The sequence below is a fragment of the Vitis riparia genome, chromosome 18 (assembly GCF_004353265.1).
Source record: "Vitis riparia cultivar Riparia Gloire de Montpellier isolate 1030 chromosome 18, EGFV_Vit.rip_1.0, whole genome shotgun sequence".
Taxonomy (NCBI): Eukaryota; Viridiplantae; Streptophyta; class Magnoliopsida; order Vitales; family Vitaceae; genus Vitis; species Vitis riparia.
The window spans coordinates 23,811,833-23,832,823 of NC_048448.1; the positions used below are offsets into that span (position 1 = coordinate 23,811,833).

General features: G+C 34.9%; 1 protein-coding gene across 1 annotated transcript; it reads right to left on the bottom strand.

Annotated features, from left to right (window-relative positions):
- Positions 1 to 889: 889 nt before the first annotated feature.
- Positions 890 to 20,943, bottom strand: LOC117906807 (histone-lysine N-methyltransferase ASHH1-like). The gene is made up of 13 exons (XM_034820015.1): positions 20,731 to 20,943; positions 20,418 to 20,532; positions 19,852 to 19,986; positions 15,670 to 15,788; positions 14,847 to 14,911; positions 7,085 to 7,241; positions 5,524 to 5,610; positions 4,592 to 4,676; positions 4,415 to 4,508; positions 4,092 to 4,290; positions 3,925 to 3,956; positions 2,859 to 3,036; positions 890 to 1,485 (listed from the first exon to the last, which is right to left on the bottom strand). Exons 3-13 carry the CDS (start codon positions 19,922 to 19,924, stop codon positions 1,234 to 1,236), a joined length of 1,341 nt encoding a protein of 446 aa, XP_034675906.1. The 5' UTR covers positions 19,925 to 19,986; positions 20,418 to 20,532; positions 20,731 to 20,943; the 3' UTR covers positions 890 to 1,233.
- Between the last annotated feature and the right edge of the window lie 48 nt (positions 20,944 to 20,991).

The following is a 20,991-nucleotide window of genomic DNA, read 5'->3' on the forward strand; positions in this document are numbered from 1 at the left end:
AGTTTCAGAGACAACAAGATTAAAAGGTATTTTTACGGAAATGAGGAAAAAAATAATAAGGGGTTAAATTTCAAAAATTAGATTTTTAATGTCCTTTTTAATCAAATAAATCTTAATTGTGGATAAAAAAAAATAGTAATCTTGAAAAATATTTTTGTAAAAAATAGTAATTTCAAAAATATTTTCAAAATCTATCATAATTAAAAAAAATCAAATTAAATTTGTCTTTTAAAATAATAATCTTAATTTAGATTAAAATTGTTCATTTAAAAGATAATTTTCTATTAATACCTCAAAAAATACCATAAATTTTAAAATAGTTCGAAAATATCATATTTAGAAATTATATTCTATAGTAATGGGATAAAAGTATCATAAATTTAATTTTTTATCATTTTTTTTAAAACTCATTTTACAAAATAAATTTTTTTATTATAAGTTATAGTTATGATTAAAAAGAAAAAACTAAAAAAATATTTATAAAATAATATTAATGTATGATATATAAATTATTTAATATAATATAAAAAAAATTATTTATAAAATTTAAATATTTTAATCATGAATATTATTAAATATAAGATAACTGAAATGATATAGTACCTTAAAATATCGATATGCATATTCAATGATATTGTATCCTATTAGAAATTATACCTTAAGATATTTAATTCCTATCCATATAATATTCTAAGATATAGATAATCCATCTAATAGGACATGATATTCGTCTATCTAATAGGATATGATATCCCGTCAATCAAACGTAGCCTTGAAGGATTAAGAAGGATAAGACATCCTTCCACAATGTACAAATTTAGATCAAACCAATAAATTAAATATTCATACATAGATGTCTATAACTTAACAAACAGGAGATTACAAAAAGTGAACCAACAATCAAACCAAACATTAGATAGACTCAGAAAAGTACATAATCCAAACAAACCTTATTTTTTTCAAGAAAGCTTTTCAGGTGAAAAGGGTCATTTTCCAGGAAAGCAAGGATCATTTTCTAAACATCCCCGCTTCCAAAATGTAAATTCAGAGAGAGAAACAACTTCAACAAAGAAATTTGAATTATAAAAGACCCTTGAATACCAGCTCTGCGCATCACAGCGTTTGGATCTATCATCAAAGTTCACAAACTTGTGAAAAAAGCCATTACAAAGAGATGTGGTGCATGGTTGAGAAAGAATCAAACACTTCATCTCTTTCTCAATGTCTCTTCCTTCAAGGCTTGGGTTCTCCTTCAGAAGGTTGTGCTTCATCCGGTGCTCTTTGAGGTGTGCAGGCAATATTTCTGATAATGGAGGAATGAAGATTAAACTCTGCCTTGAGTTTCATGCAGCTAGCCCTTATCCATTTCTCAGCCACACTGGCTGGCACACCATCTATACCATATATTTCATTTTCTTTTATGGAAGGTTCAACTTCATCCTTGTATAACAAGTGGAGATGGGATGAGGCCTCCTCCCTTTGTTCCTGCATGGTGAATTGAAAAAAAAAAATGTCAAAATGGGTGATGGACTAAAAGTCTGCTAAAAACAATGCCGGGAAATGGAGTTTTCCAAAAGCTGGGGATGAGGTGCAATATCACTCTGATCAAAATTATGGTATGCAACCAGCATTTACGTACTGCACGAAATGATACAAGGAAATGAAATTCCACAAAGATGATGGCAATTTTCATTCTAACAATGTATCATCCTTATGCTTAAAAGCATAACAAGCAGGGAAAAACCAGTTCCCAGATTTCCTTTCCATGGCAGAAACACCTAATAATGTAGAAAGCGCCAAATGGAAAATGAGGCAGAATATATTTATAACAAAGAACTTCAAACGTGGAAAATATACTCGGAAGCAGAAAAAAAGGAATTGACTGAAATAAAACAGCAGTTCTCCATGCTATAATTGGGTAATCACAGCCTTGATATATGATGCAAACTTGAAATCTCAGCCAGATGATATATTATTTAGCAGGTTTTTCACAAATGTTTTAATTATTAGTAGTATAATTGCACAATTATAAGTGGTGAACAAACAATATTGTTTCATAGCCTTAAGCATTACATGCTACTTGGAAAACTTTGATTGGAAATGATGGAAGCCAAATTTTTAGGACTCATTGATTCCACTTACATAGACAAATCATATTCCCAGTCAGATGACACTAAACATAGCATACAGAATGTTCCTAGTTATTCTTGTCCATATAAGGACACCTGCTTTGTATAAGCTTTCATTAAAGGCATTTTTCATAATGAGAAAAAGAAAGATCATTCAACTTGATTCAACAAAGCTTCGATGCCCAACCACCGGGGATCGTCTATTAGAATGAATATCTTTCTAGAACAAAAATCATAATAGATTAGAAGGTTATAACAACACCAAAAAAGTTGAAAAGTCAGAAGGCCCTTAATATAGGACGTAACAAATATAGAAACAAGAAGATTACTCTTTTACTATGGAGGGGATATCCCCAGCAATCTAAATTGGTGCCTCAACACCTGTACCCAACACCCATGGTAGGCTCAGACTAATGCTTTAATCAGACACTTGAGAGCCTAATTGAGTTTGAACTCAAACCGTGATAAACCTAAACCAAGATGCTCTCAACTCAACTTGTGCAACATGCATTCATGCACATATATGCAAGTGCACTCCTAATCATAGTTAACTTGGGTTAATCTTACCAAGCCTATCCACAGAGAAGACAGCTGCCCCACCCACCCCACCCCCCCCCCCAACAACCTCAACCAACACCAGCCCACTCTGAACGAAAACCATAGACATCCAAGATGATTCAATTTAAGTTTGTATACACTACTATAATTACAGAAAAATCCAAATTATACCTCATATTTTAGGATCTCCTCTTGAGCTTCCTTTGATGCTAAGAATTGGGCAACAAATTTAGCATCAACTTGCTCTCTGTTGAGAGGTCTTGATCGTCCATTATGATTATTTTTTGACCTTTTCTTTGGCATGGACTCTGGTCGCATGGATAAGGAAGGTTTATCTTCCAGTGAGCATCTGTAAACAAACACGACACAAATAGGTCTGAGTCCAAATCACTAAATACATTATTATATGTAACATTTTTAGTAACAAAGGTCATCACTTGGCTAGCTAAAGTCACAATTCACTGAAAGCATAGAATTCAGGGTGTCATCTGCCCAAGTTGGGCACCCATCAAATTAGCCTACATATTTAATAAAGCCCCATAATGGGGGGAACAGAGGAGGGAGAGGGATGGGGAGGAAAGTCAGAAGTGTTCATGTTGCAGGCTAATTAATGTACCTGTTGAAACATACAGAAAGAAACAAAGATGAAAACTAGTCCTCATACCCACACTGGGAATCCACTCAATCATCCCCAGTGTACAAGCATATCATTGATGTATAACAAACATTGCAGGCACGTGTGCACATAAATGAAAGAAAAAAGCAGTTAAGAAATTAGACGATGCAAGGTTAAAGCATAGTGTTAGTATATCTGTGGTTAGGTTCACCGTCAAACTCACACAAGATCCTATTAGAATCTCTTGAAGCCTTGGCTTACAACATTTCAACAAAAACAAAGATGGCTTACCACTCATTCACCCACCAGGGTCACACTGGGTCCCACTCAAATCTCCCAGTTCAGATGAGTTATACCTAGGTTTTAACCTCAGAACATCCACTTTAAGGCCAAACTCAACTTTGCAGCCAGGTTATGGATCATCGTCTGACTAACTATGCTCATCTATACTGCAATTCAATAACTATAACCTGAACTCCAAAGACAGATGGACTAACTACTAATGTAGAGATTTAAGTAGCACCAACATATGAAATGTAATTCAATACACCAATACTGATTAGGGAAGATTGAAAACTACAAGCTAAATATGAATGCATAGTTGTATGCATAAACCATTACCTTTCATCAATGTCCTCCCATACATCGGTATCCTGTCAAAAAAATTGCACAACATGGGAAAGAAAGAAAAATAAGAACAGCCTTAATTGAAGATGATTGTATCACTAATGCAACAATAATATACATCATATGGCTTAATGAAAATGGCATAACAATATGCTAGTCACCTGGAATCCACGAGACTTCGCCCCAAGAAAACCACAGCAGCTGGTGGCACCACAGAGACAATGAACCTTGGCACCACCATACCATTGAAAGTTATAATCATAAGTCAGTTCCGTTCCAATGGATATATCTCTCATTGCAAATATGCCAATTCTAACTTCCCCCAAAACTGACCACTTCCTTGTCTCACAATTTGGTTCACTGCAACAAAAGAAATTAGTGAATGCCATTAAGGATACACAGAATTAGACAAGAAGCAAAGCCATTCAGAATTTCCAAATATCTAATTTTTCATCAACCGCATATTTCATCTGAAGTGGCTTACCATGAATGGTTTATAAATCTAGCCTGGCTTCCACTTTTGGTGGCATCAATGCATTCCCTGGCATTCAGAGAAATTATATACGCATCGTTGATGCCTGCATCAATCCATAAGAAGATACAGCATTTCAGGGAAAGTGAATTAGATAGTTGTCATTTGTCTAATAAGTACAGATTTTACCTTGAGATGCATAAGCTAGGGACCTTTCCCTTGCTTCATTCCATGAAATTACCTCCCCACAGTACTCAATAATAAATCTTCCTGCCTATATCAGGTAAAAATGAACGAAAATGCTTTCAGATAAGCAAGGATTGACATCTCATCACTGTTGATGCTGTGGTGACAAATTAAATTAGGTGAAGGATGATCTTAAGGTTTGAGATTCATAATCTAGTGACAAAAGTATCATCAAACTTCAAGACTTGATGGATTCAAATAATATGGAATAGTTATATAATATATACTACAAACTGATAATGTTTTTGTTCTTAAAAATAACTATGGTGCATAAAAAAACAATAAATAAAAAAATGCATTTCACACTATACTATTAGCGGGAATAAAATAAGCAGGGAGAAATGTCATCTCTTGTCCTTGAACAAGGAATAGTCAGAGCCATAACGATCAACTCGTTAATTGTGTCATTGTCTCATAAATCTAATCATAAGAGTGTGGGAATGGCATTGAAAGTATAGACCAAGGCCCTATTTGGAAATGGTTCTTGAAAACAATTCTTTGAAGATTATTTTCTGAAAACGGATTATTTTCTGAAAACGGGTTATTTTTTAGAACAAATTTTAAGTGTTTTTAGTTGTTTTTTGTATAATATTCTGAGCAACAATTGAAAATATGGAGAATCCTTTGGAAATTTTGACATTGTATATAAGAGTGTGGTACCTTTATGAAGCACAAGCCAATAAAATTATTTTTCGTTTGTAATTTCTCAAAGAGAATTTTGTTCCTAAAAATAATTGAAACAATTTTTAAGAATTATTTTCAAAAACTGTTTTTGAGAACTATTTTCGCATTTGTACCTAAATAGGATCCAAGTTCCAACTAACTCAAGAAGGCTTGATTTATAAAAAGGTTCATGGCATATTTTTAAGAATTACCTTAATGTCCTCATTGGCAAGAAGACCCCACCCTCGGCCTTCAGTCCTGAACAACTTTGTCTTAGCATATTCATGCTTCTGAAATCTCTGTAAATAGCAAACACGGAAACACCACAGTAAAAATATTTTCATAATATTGATACAAGGAATTCAAAGATTCTATTAATATTATTAATAGTTACTCTAAACATATAATTGTTCTAGAAAAATAAGGAAAAAATCATAAACTATTGTTAAAGAAATGTACAACACAGAGGAGATGAGAAAAACAGAGTCCATTTATATTTAGCAAGCACTATTGCATGAGTGAGAGATTGAAACTCAAAACTGAAATGACTGAAATTTATGTCAGAAAATCCAATTTTTGAACACAACATTATGTGCTAATTGGCTGAGACTATCTGCAGTCTGCTCTCATCAACTCCCTGGTTAATGAGTTTGGAAAGTGAAAAAAGAGCAGTTCAACAAGACTGAAACTCGTATCTAATTGACAGCCTTTTTTTCCAGTTAAGGGAGGAGGGGGAAGACGGGGAGGGTATTTGTCTAATATAAGGAGAGAGTCCAGAGACAAGGAGGTCAGAAGAATATCCATCTAACTATTTGTCAATTCTATTCTACGAAAACATGAATAGCATGAAAATTGAAAAGTATATGGTGGTATGTACATAAGGAAAGACGGAAGAGACATAAGGACTTAAGTTACTATTATGCCATACAAGACAGGATTAACATGCTAGTATATGAGAGTAAAGTCCAGAATACATGTGTTGTCTCTGCATGTGGTTATGCCAACATCCAAACTAGTGTACTCTGGTGTACTCTTTTCTTTTTCCATATCTATACATCTTTTATTGCCTATCAACAAAAAAAATGCCAACATCCAAACCATTTATTGTTGGTGGGCTTTCCTCTTTTTAGTTGACCTAAACACTCCATTTGATGGATGGCTTCAACAAGTTTTTTATGTCGTTGTAAAGCTGGAGTGTTCTTTTTGTTGGGCACCTCACTTGGCCAATCAAGGAGCAAAACCTTCGGTGTTTCTGGTTTGTCCTTGGATTTTTTTTGTTTCTTCCTCAGCATGCAACTTGTATTGCTCTCTTTTTGGAGTTTTTCTTCTTGTTTTTAGGTTAGATTTGTAAACTTTATCTCCTCTACCCCTTGGCCACCGCTCCCTCTCCCCCTCCCCCACACACAAAGAGAGGCATAGTCAAAGAACTAGGTCCTGCCTTTCACTCTCTTGTCTGCCTTATAGTGCAATTCCAATATGATTCAAAAGAATAGAATTCTAATTCTAGAACTATTTTTTCTTCCTCCCTTTTCTCTTTCCTAATACCTTTGCCTGCTCATTGACCCCACTAAACTACCAGCTTCCCTAATGTGCCCAAGGTACGCCTATAAGCTGCAGCACCTATGACTTTTCACTACTTGGCCCCACCTTCTGTAAGAGATAATGACTGCATTTCACATTATGACATTATAATGCACTCCTGTTGTACATCACCATTAAATTTCAATAGAAAATTTGTGTAACATAAACATGTGTTTGTGATCTCATGTTTACCTGATTTTTGCAATGCACACTGCAAGGACAATAGTGAGGCGTGCACTCTATGCTAGTTAATACATTCAAGCACCTCTCTCCACATGCACTATCTGGATCATTGGTGTTGTACTTGCATTCACAAATAGTGATATCATCCTCCTCCTGCTTTATGTGTCTAGGAACACAACAAAAGAATTCCACATTGCATAAGATTTTTTACTTACAAAAAAGTTCATAAGCCATTATTGTTAATATGGCAATTAATATAAAAATTATCAGCACTGATATGGATGCCGCCATGCCCCTACCCAGCCTCCCAACTCCCAAAAAATTGGATTCAGAAAAATACAATACGGACTTTGAAATAAATGGACTGCCACTTCTGATGAAAAAGGGGCAAAAAATCAGTGGCCAAGCATAAGAAACCTACAGTTATGGGGGTACATATAAATAATCATCAAACATCAATTGAAAAACCAGTCAAAGTTCATATGCACTAAACCAGAAGATGAAAAATTATAATACCATTTATGTACAAATAAATGTTCCCAAATTAATATTTTCAGTCTTCATGTGAAACTATAGTTGCTGGCCAAGAAACACCCCTGAAGTTTGACACCGAACTGTTATAAAACAGCAAAGTCCTTAACAAGCAAACAACACAGTAAACCCCCTGGGAACAAAATCTTATTAGTTACCTAGATAAGCTCACTACTATTTTTTTGTACATGTTAACAGAATTTCATTCAAATTTATCTCTAAATACAAGAAGGACAAGACAGTCCATCCAAAAAATACAAAAAAGAAAAAGAAAAAAAGAAAAAAGGAAAAACTGATAAAAAATATAAGAACAAGTCTGAAACCCTCCTAAAGATAATTTTAGATAAGTTCCAGAGCCGAGAGAGAAGAGGAAAATGCCTACAAATGAAATCTACATGAGTTGGGTGGGTTAAAAGTCCCCTGCAAAAGGAAGTTTCCATCATTTATTTTCTAAAACATCAACATCATATTTGACTAAGTGTGGACCCAAAAAAAAAGAGCATATCGAGTTTTGAGCTTTATCAACAATTTCGCAAAGCCACCAATCATACTTCCATGGACCTCTTTCCTTATTAGCTACCTACAAGATTACAACAACAGAATTACCCTCAAGCCAATGATCAGATACTCAATGTCTTGGCTTGCAACAAATCCTCCAAAAACACTAGCATCCCTATCCCTTCTTCAGTAGAGATCTAGAAAAAGCTCTCGACACCATATCCTTATGATCTCTAAGCACTCCTCCTAGCCCTAGCTGTCTTAGATTACTCAACGAGCACAAAAGTTTTAACTTAAAAGAACCCATAGGAGGCAGTCTTCAGAGAGGATGTATCTCCCCAACAATCTTCTTGGAATTGCAAGCTATGCACCAAGTTAGGAACAAAGAACTCAAGGTGTGCCCTTAAAAGCTTTGGTGAGAGAAACTCATAGGCAAGCAAGGAAAGCATACTGGATAAGAAAAATCCTCCAATATCCTCCATCTGCACTCAAAAATCCCAACAGTCCTCTGTCATTGGTTAATTCATGTCAAAGTGTGGTTAGCTCCATGTCAAAGAACCCCACCTTTCAGATGATCCCAAGCAACTCCAGCATTTCTGGATAATTTATGTCATAGCTCCAATACAATACCGAGCAGTCTAAAATGGTTATCAATCAACAAGTACATTGCTTTTGAAGTAGTGGATAATTAAATATGAATTCTGCTTCAAATCACAGAAACGCTCAAATTTTGTAACTGTTATGGACAATATATTCCATCCAAGCCAATCCAGCAAAAAAAAAACTGTCAAGCATCAACAAGGGAATATTATTCTCACCTCTCCAGTCTTCTGCTTGGGGGTTGCTCAAAAAGCATACATGACAACGCCTTATTTGAAAGAGCTTTTTAAACAAAGCAACATTTGAAGGTTAAGTGTAACATTTTGAGAGTGTTTCTATAAAACTATCACCCATGACCTCACACTTCCCAACATGACTGATCTACGATTCCATGTTTTGCAGAAGCAAGAAAATTCACGCTTTTTCTCAAACACTATGTAAGAATATATTTTTATCCAACTAAAATTTTTAAAAATGTCAAAATTATCCTTATCTTTAATACACAGTTATTGAACATAAAATTCAATCAGGAACCAATAGTAACTACTTCAATTTCCTCTCCTTCTATTGCTAAAGGCAGAAGTCAAACGCTATCCAAAACCATTGATGGAGATAAAGATGCTAAATTATGTAATTATGTTAGGCTTAAATATAGCAACTGATAGATTTTATTATTCATTATTTATTTTAGGGTTATTATTTTATAGTGATAAAGTTTTATTGTAGTTCGGATTATTAAAATTATTTTCCTATTAGAGTTAGGGTATATACTTTAGATTTTTTTTATTATAAACACTACTAGAGTTCAGATTGTCAATCTATATACTTTAGATTTTTTTATTAATAATGATTATAATTTCTTTAGAATATTGATCAAAATAAAACTAAACATCTCCACCATTGTTAAAGGCCACCTAAGGATAAACAAAGGTAAAATCTCCTCAAAATTGGACTCAACTCCTCTCATTGCTATCCACCCCATTTGATTTACAAATTGAAAGCCAACCAAGTTGAATAACATTAAGTCAAATGCCTTTAAAGGCAACAGTCCAAGAGACCTACAAGGAGGAATGAAAGTAAAGTAAATCCCACAACATCTCTTCCATTCTCCACTTTTCCTCAAAGATCCTATCATTTCACTCTTGCCACACAATCTAAAAAGAGTGAGTTAAGCAATTTTCCAAAGGGTCTTTCTTTTGATGAAACTCCCCAAACCCGTAAATGAGATGGTCATCATGTTGGCAAAACCCAATCCATCTTGGCTAGGCTGAATAGCTTGTGCCAAAGCCCCAATGTTAACGACAATATAGAAAGAGATGGTCGATCAATTCTCCACTTCCCATGCACAAGATACGTCAATGAGAACTAAGGAATTTTTTTTTTTTTGATAGATAAAAAGATGTATATATAATGATAAGAGGAAGCACCAAAAGCAGTGCCCTCAGAGTATACAGGGAGTATACAAAAGAAGCCCAAAGGCTCAAATCGAAGGGGAAGGGATAGAAACAAAAAACATCACCTGCCCTTACTTAGAGCCTAACCAATCAAAGAAACTTACAAGAGAAGAAGGGCTCAAAACTATAGACACCCTAACCCAAGACCAAAGATTACATACAAAAGAATTTTTCAATCTTTGGAGTGAAAGTTCATCATTACCAAATGCTAACAAATTCCTTTCCTTCCAGACTAACCAAAATATACATAAGGGGACCATTTGCCAAGCCTTTTTACGAGCTTTCCCCAGAAACGCCCCATGCCACCCAATAAGAGTTTCCTTCACTGAATAAGAGAGAATCCAGGCCACACCAAAGAGGGAGAAAAGAAGATTCCACAGAACCCGAGTCTTTACACAATGAAGTAAAAGGTAATCCACCGTCTCTACTTCAGAGAGGCATAGAAAACACCTATTTTCCAAAGAGTGCCCCCTCCTTTGAAATTGATCCAAAGTTAAGACCTTACCCCTAGAAGTCGCCCAAGCAAAGAAAGCCACCTTAGGAGGCACACTCGCCCTCCAAATACTACCACAAGGGAACAAAGGAGAATCTGCGGGCTCCAAAATAGAATAAAGAGACTTGACTGTAAAGGTGCCACACTTCAAAGCTGCCCAAATCACTCTTATCTTCCTCCTCCCTTTGCACCCTAAAGGCTTGGATCTTTTGCAAAAAATGCTCCACCAACTCAATCTCCCAATCATTAAACGCCCTTGAGAAAAGAGGGATCCAACCACCCCCATCACCATCAAGGTTCCAAACATCTGACACCCAAGCTTCCTTAGACAAAGAAATGGAAAATAATGAAGCGAATGACTCACATAGTGGCTCATCTCCACACCACTTGTCCATCCAGAATCTCACTCTCTGCTCATTACCCACTTGGTAGGCCAACCTACCACTCAAATATATCCACTCCTTCCTAATTGTTTTCCACAACCCCACACCATACCTCTCTCACTTACTGCACGGGAGCACCATCCCCCCTCCTCTTCACCCTACTTGTGACTGATGACTTGCTTCCAAAAAGCCTCTCTTTCATTGGCAAAGCGCCAATTCCACTTACTTAAGAGAGCTATATCATCAAAGCTAGATTTCTCACACCCAAACCACCTTTCCTCTTTTCCAAGCAAACCATGTTCCACCTAACAAGATGCATTTTCTGCACAAGAGCTCCACCACCCTATAGAAAATCCCTTTGAATCTTCTCCAATCTCAACCTCACTTTTCTTGGCAAGCAAAAAAGTGACATGAAATAGATAGGCGTGCTATATAAAGTGCTTCTTGTGTTTATAAGATCTTCTCAACTATAGCATATTATTGGTGTTTACCTTCTTGTGTACCACTAATCAAGTAAAGACCTTGAACTTTGATAGGGCCATTGATTTCCATAAAAAAATTGGTTGGAAAGAATGGGATTGGATTTGATAAATTGGACAAGGCCAAGAAAAATGATTTTACTAAGAATAAACCTAAAGAGGATAAAGATCATGCTCTTGTAACTGTGACAGATGGAGACAAGTGCATGAGAGTGAGTGAGGACATGAGTCTTTTAAGGTTCTCAATTTCTAGATCAATGAGATTGTGATAGAAGTTAAGGTTCCAAGAAAGTGAAAAAGGGTTACCAAGGATAGTTGATATGGTGAGATTTTTCATTATGATAACTCTATAAAACCTTAAAAGTGTAAACACATAGTTGATTTCCCCGCCACAAATCTTCCCAGAAACAAATTTTTGCCCCATCACCACCACAAAGCGAGTGTGTGAAGAAAAGTCCAGGAATGTTGATGCAATGGCCTTCCAAGAACATCCATGTGACCATCTAACCAAAATGTTAGTGTCCCATTAGTGCTCAAAATAGCCCTTGAACTCATGCTTTTACTACAACTCTTTGATCAACTCCCCTAAACCATCCAATGTTAACCACATTTTTTTCATCCAAAAGGAGCCTTGCCTTTCCTCTTTCCCCTACAAACCAAGAGAATACTACTAAAGCAGTCAAACACTAGCCTTGGCAGCAATTGCCATTATGGTAATGTTTAAAAAGTATTTCAAAGGTTAAAATATCAAGAGAGAGAGAGAGAGAGAATAATCTGTACATGAAAACATTGGACACTAGTATTTGGAGACACTTATTGAAGATCGAAGCTTAAGTATAATTATTATTCCATGCATTTTTTAAGAAACAACAGTATAGTATATTGAAGTAAATAAAAATTAAGTACAAAGAAGGATGAGAAATCCTCCAAAAAGTACACAAAAGAAAGCAAAAACATCAAGTTCAAGAATGTATACAACCATGAGATTCCGCAAACTATGTCCCAAGTGGGAATATACAAGAGTAATCTATCCTTGCTAGCCCACACCCTTGGAACTAGACACCAACAACTAATCAAGTTGGATCAAATTAAGGGGAACACTCTTAAACATTGTGGTGCATGAAGCCCAAAAGGAGGCTAAGAAATGAATTGTGTCCTAGAGGCCTTCTGAAGTTCTCACCTTATCTTACAAAATCCTAGCATTTCTCTCCCGCCACACAACCCACATTAAAGCAAGACAAGCAAACTACCACAGCACCTTGTCTCCACTGGAATTTCCCAATCTTTTATATGAAATAAGCATCATGTCACATATACTCCTAGGAGAAACCCAATCCATATGAACCAAGCTAAATGGTATGTGCCAAAGCCCCAAACTCAATGGGCAATGTAAGAAGATATGATCTACCATTTCACCACTCTGCACACACAACAAACAAACATAAGGACTAATGGCTTTGAAGAATATTCTCAGTTGTAGCATGTCGTTGGTGTTTACCTTCTTGAGTGTCACTAACCAAGCAAAGGATTTGATCTTAAATAGGGCTAGTGATTTCCAAACAAAATTAATAGGAAATGATGGAGTTGGATCAATAAGATTGGATAGGACCGAAAAGAACAAATTTATTGTGAATAAACTTGGAGAAGACGGGGACCAAGCTCTCGAGTCATGACCCAATGGAGATAAGTGCAAGTGTGAAAGAGAGGACATGAGCCTTTCAAGAACTTCTATCTCAAGATCCAAAAGATTGCGATGGAAGTTTAGATTTCAAGAGAAAGAAAGAATTAGTGAACCCAAGAATTGATGACATAGTGAGGTTTTTAACTGTGACAATTCTGAATAAACTGGGAATTGAGAGCACAAAGGTTGATCCGCCCATCACAAGTCTTCCCATAATTAAATTTTTGACCCATCTCCCACCACCAGTTGAGTGCATTTGGAAAAATCTGGGAAGACCTATGCAATGGCCTTTTCAGGACAACGATGTAATCACCTAACTATCATGTTGGCATCCCACTCATTAGTACGTGTTCGATAAATGGTTAGGGTAACCTGATGCCAAAGAGTGTACCTTTCCTCAGGAAACCTCCATAGCCATTTTCCTAATAAAGCGTGATTCCTTACTAAAGTCTTCCCAAACCCTAATCCCCCTTCCCCTTTAGCTTTACACACTAAGTCCCAACTAACAATATGGTCTCTCTTATGCTCCTCAAATCCTGGCCATAGAAAAGCCCTTTTGTAATTTCTCAATTTTTAGCACCACTAAAGAAATAATTTTGAACAAGGGAAGAAAGTAATTGGGAATATGAGATAAGCACAAATGGAGAAGAGTAATCCTCCCACCTAAAGACAAATAGGTTTTTTTCCACCCATCCAACCTTCGCAAAACTCTCTCAATCACCAAATCTGGGAATGCACCTGCCTTTGGGTTCCACTCGAATGGAAGCCCAAAATATGGAATAGGCCAATCCGACACCCCGCAATCAAGGGCCACTACTAACCTATCTAGTTGATCTAGATCAACGTTGATGTCAAAGAGGGTACTCTTCTCTAGATTGACTTTAAGTCTAGAAATATGCCCAAACACTACCCAAATTATCTTAAGAGTTTCCAAATCTTCCAGAGAAGCTCTTGAAAAAAAGATGGTGTTGTCTAAGCAAAATTATTATTCCATGCATTAGCTATGGCCATTTGAGCAAACTACATATGCTATTCAAAAGCTTTTATAGAGTTGACCTTGTGAATGATGATGAGTAAAGGATGAAAGCTTAGACTTAATACAACAGCTAGTTTTTTTTTTTTTTTTCCTTTTTGGGGTAGTTGAACTTGAGTGAGAGTTTTAAAAATGGCAAATAATCACATAAACATCAAATTTTTTTAATAAGCATTATTATGACACATCAAATATAGTTATACTTGTACGTGAACATAGTTTCTTTTAGGTATATGGTTAATGACTGGTAGGAACTTTGAACTTTTGGCATAATATATTTGTTATGGGGCTGGCTGAAACTTAGAACTTAAACTTGTAATTAAAATTTTGATTATTTGAGGATCTTATGATGAAATAATGCATTGAAACATCATATCATTTCCTGCACATGATATTGATGATTGTCTATATTTACCCTTATAACTTTACAATGCATTAAAATGATGAAACAATTCACTAAAATGCCATATTTTAATAATTTCATCAAAGCTCTAGTGCTCAATCATGCAACAGATGCATGAACATAAAGATCCAATAATATTTTGTAGATATCATTTGTCAAAATATCAAGTTCAAAAAAAGAAAAAGTCAAACATATTAAGAAGAGAAGAGATCTTACTCTCGATATGAGAAATCATTTTTATTGATGTGTATGTAGACTCGTACACCTTCAATTTGTTGATCCTTCAAACAGAATTTCCTTGTCACTTAATTTACACAAATAATGTTTTGCAATATAAATAGAAGGGGCGTATAGGTATATAAAAAGCTTTCCTCCACGAAATGGAGCTTATAGGTGAAATAACAAAATCATTATGGAGTATCTACTCATTGAAATAAAATATAGAGAAAAAAATGAAAAATTGTAAGGGATGGCAATGGAGAAAATTGGGGATGGACCATCCCTCTCTTGTCTCCATCTTTAAAAGGCTAACGAAAAAGAGAGAGGTGGAGAGAGAGAGAGAGAGTAATTGCTAGAATTAAATTGATGGAATTGATCAGCTGCCATTTTGATTACTTACTCCAGTGAACAAAATGTTGCCCTACATTGCCAGCTAACTACACACTCCATATGAGGGAAATAGATCTCCTATAAAGATATATAAAATCTAGATTTGTCGTATTGAAATAATGGTGCACCATTATTTACATCCTATGTACTCTCATGCACTAGTTGCTTTTTTAATACATTCTCTTCTTTATCAAAAATAAAATAAAATAATGGTGCAGATATGAGTAGTAAGTACTCTCTACAGAAGAAATAAGTCATTATACTATAAAAATGGCTAGTTTGAAGCCAAGTTGTGTATGATTTTCAAAAAGTAAAATAGTTGGGATTGTTCAAATACCAATGGACAAAACTGACAGGAAATTTCCCATCATATAAACAATTGGATCTCAAGAAAAGCGATGAAAAGGAAAATAATGAAGAGAGAACCTACAAATCGACCATGAGGATCAATGCGACAAGCTGATGAGGCAACATGTTGGCGACTGTGGGTGCGCCGGACTGCTGGTGCTTGGGACTGGGACATTGGGACTTGATGACTTAGGGTTAGGGCTACACCGTCAAGGAAGAAGGTTGTGTTTGTAACAAGTGAGTATGAGATATGGAAAACATTTTGCTTTTATAGGTGGGTTCTGGGCAACTAAGTGATTCTTTGGGGGTGTAAATGTAACTTTAATACATAATCAGGGTGCACTAGTATAAAACCCTACATAACTCCAACCCAACTCGTGCTTAAGAAATAAAATTCTTGAACCCTCCCCTATTTAGACTGCACTTTCCCCAAGTCAATCCTAAAGGGGAAAGCCAGGTCACCTAAAAAAGCCCACCTCATTATCATCCTTAATTAGCATTGAGAGGACCAAATGAATTTTCATGAATCCCCCTTATTAATTTTAGTATTTACAATTTTCAAATGAAGATGGTACAATAGCTCCCCTACCCTCCCAAAACCACCACCCTCCACCTTTTTTCCTCCTTTCACCAAGCCCCAACAGAGGGGAAAAAATTGATGCTGAATGATAGTACTAACATTAAAGTATTAATCATTTTTGCTAGCATAGTTATTAAAAACTTAAAATGCATACTACAATGTAAGACATGATATTTGTTTTATGTAAAATATTACACATCCTGATATGTACCATATCTTAAGTTTATCATAACATACAAGACACGCTCCAAAGTACACTCCACACTATGTTTAATACTTTTTGAGAAAAATTAAATTTCAAAACAAAAAATCATTAATGAAATTATTATATTTCTTTAAATGCACTTTAGGATTACAAATTACTGATAAAAGGGAAAAAGAGAGGTACAACAATTCTACATGGAAACACTACATAGTTGTGCTCAGAAATAGATTTTTTTTAATAGGCAAAGATAAATCTATTAACAAGGTGGGTGCAACCCAAGTGTCTGGGAAGTGTACAAAGAGCACATAGAGGAAAAAGAAAAGGAAAACCAGCATCCTCTTATCAATAAGAGCTTATTTCAATTAATGAAACATAGCATAGACAGATCTTGCATGAAGAGACTTTCTTGACCAGAAGGAAGGGGACATTTGAATAAGTTTTTTCAGTGCTTGAACTATTTACTCCACGTCTTCAAAGCACTCCTGCCAATTAATCCAAAATAAACACAATAGCATAGATCTCTGTATCTTCCCCTGCTTTTTGCCCACAAAATTCTCATTCTAACCCAATCAGGCCTCTCAAACTGAAGAAGGAACCACCCCGATAATACCAAAAATAGAGGGAAAAAAAAAATCTCATAGGGTCCTTGTTGCTTTTAAAATGTAAGAGAACATGAGAAGTTGATTCTTCTTCAACTTTTGCAAAGAATGCATCAATTTCCAAAACAACAACCCCTCCTTTTAAACTAATCTAAAGTGAGAATCTTAGTCCAAACTGCATCCCAACCGAAAAACTAACTTTTTATGAGCACCAACAAATCCTAAACCTCTTTCTTAAGAAACGCAACACCATCATCCAACTCTGAAAAGGAAAGATTTAATTGAGAATTTACCATCTTTGGAGCCCCTACAAACTAAAATATCCCTACGATTCCTTAGCATCCCTCCCTCTAGAAAGCCTTGAAAAGACAGACCCTATGCTCTCTATTCCAAATCAAGGAATTGTCTTTGGAATCAAGGGTTCTAATAACCCCTCTCATCCACAACATCTCAAACATCTACAACCCAGGCATTTTTTAACATAACTACAGAATACACAAGGGAGAGAGATACACAGAAATGTGTACCTATCAAGAAAAAAATACACAAAAGGGTGATTCATCACACAAATCATTCTTCCAAAATTTAACTCTTTAGCCCCCTTTCTCGTGAAAATTTTAACCACCACCTTGCCAAGCAATGCTTTATAAAGAGAAGATCAGGCTTTAATTCCAAGCCCCTTTTGTCATTTTCCCTGTAGATCATCGATCACTTCACCAAATGCAATTTTCTATCAAGTGAACACCATCAGAGGAAATCCCTTTGGAGCTTTTCTAGTCTTAGAGGCAACATTCTTTCTCGTGAAAATTTCAAACACCACCTTGCCAAGCAATACAATATAAAGAGAAGATAAGGCTTTAATTCCAAGCCCCTTTACTCTTTTTCCTTGTAAATCGTCAATCACTTCACCAGTTGCAACTTGCCTCAAGTAAACACCCCCTCAAAGTAAATCCCCCTGGAACTTTTCTAGTCTCAAACACAACATCATTGGAATCATAAGTGAAAAGATTGAATTTTAAGAATATTTATTCTTGTAGCAAATACTAAGGAGTAGATATTTGAGTGATTAAATGTTGAACTTGAATATGATGTTGAAATCAAACTCCTTTTTTTTTTCTTTTTTTCATTTTTTCTTCTCTTTGAGAAAGGAAATAATAATGAATTTAGAAAGCCAAAACTTTGAAGGTGGCACATAAACTCATACATATCAACCATACATACACATATACATGACTAATTAGACACTCAGACTTAAAATTATTATTATTATTCTTATAATTATTATAATTATAATTATTATAATTATAATTATTACCATTGTTATTATTATTATAATAATTATTATTATCATGATGCTTTGATAGACAAAAAGAGATTAGATATGTAAGGATGAAAATAAACAGCCATACAAAAACCTAATATCATTTACTTAAGCCATCAACGAAATCTAACAAAGAGCAATAAACCATTCCCAAGAAATTTGATCAAAGTCTCATTCAATCCTTGTTCAAAAACCTCCACCTCATTGAAAGACCAATTGTTATGCTCTTTCCACAAGCATCAAAAAAAGAAAGGAGGAGTCATACACAACACTTTCCTCAACCATTTATTCACATCCCAAGCCTTCTAACCTAATAAAAAAACTACATTTGAATCGCAAAAATAGCAAAAAAAATATAACATAGCAACCAGACTTTATCATAGTGAACTAAAATATGGTTTGTTGATTCTAAATTAGTTTTTCAAAGACTACACCAATTTACCAAAGACCATCCTAACCTCATTATTTGGACTAGAAAATCTTCTCACAAGTTGCTTCTTAAGAAGGAAAATATAAAAATAAAAATAAAGATTTTTTTTTTTTTTTAAAAAAAAAAAAAGAAGCCCTCAAAGGTGCACAAGAAAACATACCTCTTTTTCAAGGAAAAGAGTAAGCTTCCCTAAGCATATCAAATTGTTTTGAAAAAAAAAAATCCTCAAAAGGAGAACAAGAAAACATACCTCTTTTGCAAGGAAAAGTGTAAGCTTCCCTAAGCATATCAAATTGTTAAAAAACCTCACTAGGAATCTCCTCTTCTTCCCTCCACTCCATAAGAGGTAATCCTCTCTTTCCCCTATCAATTTCATATATGAATACTCTCCATAAACCTATCCACAGCCTCTAGCTCCCTATCCTGACAAGGCCTTCTAAAATAGTGGCTCTAATGACCTTGACCTCTCTCAATCACGCAAAGATCCACCACTCTTACAAATTTGGTAGTACCACAACTATAGAGAGAAAGGAATGAATCTTTCAAGGAACTCTCCTCAACCCACCTATCCAGATGATTTTATAATAAATCTACGCATTAAAAATGTCCCTTTTTGTTATGTTGAATTTAGCAAAATCTGAAAATCAATTTCATATGCATTAATAATTTGATATTGATGAATGCTTGTGTTTTATATCTTCTCATTTTACTATCTTGCAAAAAAATTGTTATAGCATGCATATCTTTTTTTTTTTTTATTGATCGTGTAAAAAAATTAGGATACATAATAAGATTTGATAAGATACACAACATAGCAAATAGAAAGACGATACAAGATAAAATTACTAAGCCCCTTGAGGCAAATCTAAATGACAACATTTCAACATGCATTAATAGACATATTAAACCACATAAACCCATACGGTTAGCTAGTAACGTGCAGATTTTTTTATACCAAATATACATACAGATATGTTCATTAAATATTTGTACTATTCAAGAGAACAACTAGATAATTTAAAGGAGCAAATTTTTATGCTTCAGTGTTGCAGTCTGTGACAACTAAATTCATGCCATCAAACATGCTCATTAAAGTTAAAAGGAAGAGCATACAGTTTGAGATTCTAACCAAGTTCTCCTGCTAATTGCATTGTAAGGCTGATCAAGAAAAATGCAGAACAGGAAGTCGATCCCACCATCATAAATATCTTATTAAAATGTTCTTGCAGAAAACAATTGCAAGTTGTTTCCTATTCCAGTCAATCTGCCACATCAGAACCAGCAAACAGTTACCATTTAAATTACAAAAAATATGCAGTTCAATTAAGCATCAAATCAGATTCCACACTAACCCAAGCATGCACACAACATGTCCATATACCTATAGTATCATTTTATTTCTAATCAAAGCCGGACCCATGAATGAACCCATCCCCTTATTCTATAATGCCCCAAATTCTGCTACATGTACATTAAATAGATATTTATATACATAATACATAAATAAATACATGCATATATAAATACATAAAATAACATAAACACATATACAACATATGCATGATGACATGTTATACATGTATATGTATATGAACATGCTATAGTGTATGAGTGCCATCAATTATGTGAAGGCATACATACATAGATACCTACAGTACATGCATGTGTTAATGCATTTATCAATTAATATCATACCTCAAAACCCTAATGATTCAGCCCTAGGGTTGCTGAGTGATTTTGGGGTGTTTTGGAGAATTGTATGCCAGCTTGACAAGGCTCTAGCATTCGGAAAAGGACGAACAAGAATCATCTTCCACCGAAATACATTCAACAAACGCAAAGATACAGTGATAGTGTGAAGAGAAAATTAATTGAAAAGAGAATCTTACCCCAACTACACTAGATGTGTGTGTGTGTGTGTGTGTGTGTATATATAAGAAGATCAAATAGAATTCAGGAGTTTTCCAGGATTTTAGCAGCATAAGAATTATGAGAGAAATACGCTTACTGTTTTTCACTCTTGAGGCGGTTTGATAAAAAATTGGGGGAACCAACTGAAAGACAGTGTTTCGGACAAAACGACGTCGTCTGATGTAGAATTTGTTGGGCTGACAAAATAGCATTGGAATAGGTTGATGGTGGAACTTCTTCCAAGAAAAGGTATGTTAAAAATTAAAAGATATTTTTTTTAAGATTAACTTAATTAAAATAAATTATATAAAAAATAATATGATATAAATTATATATTTTAAAATAAATGACACTTTTA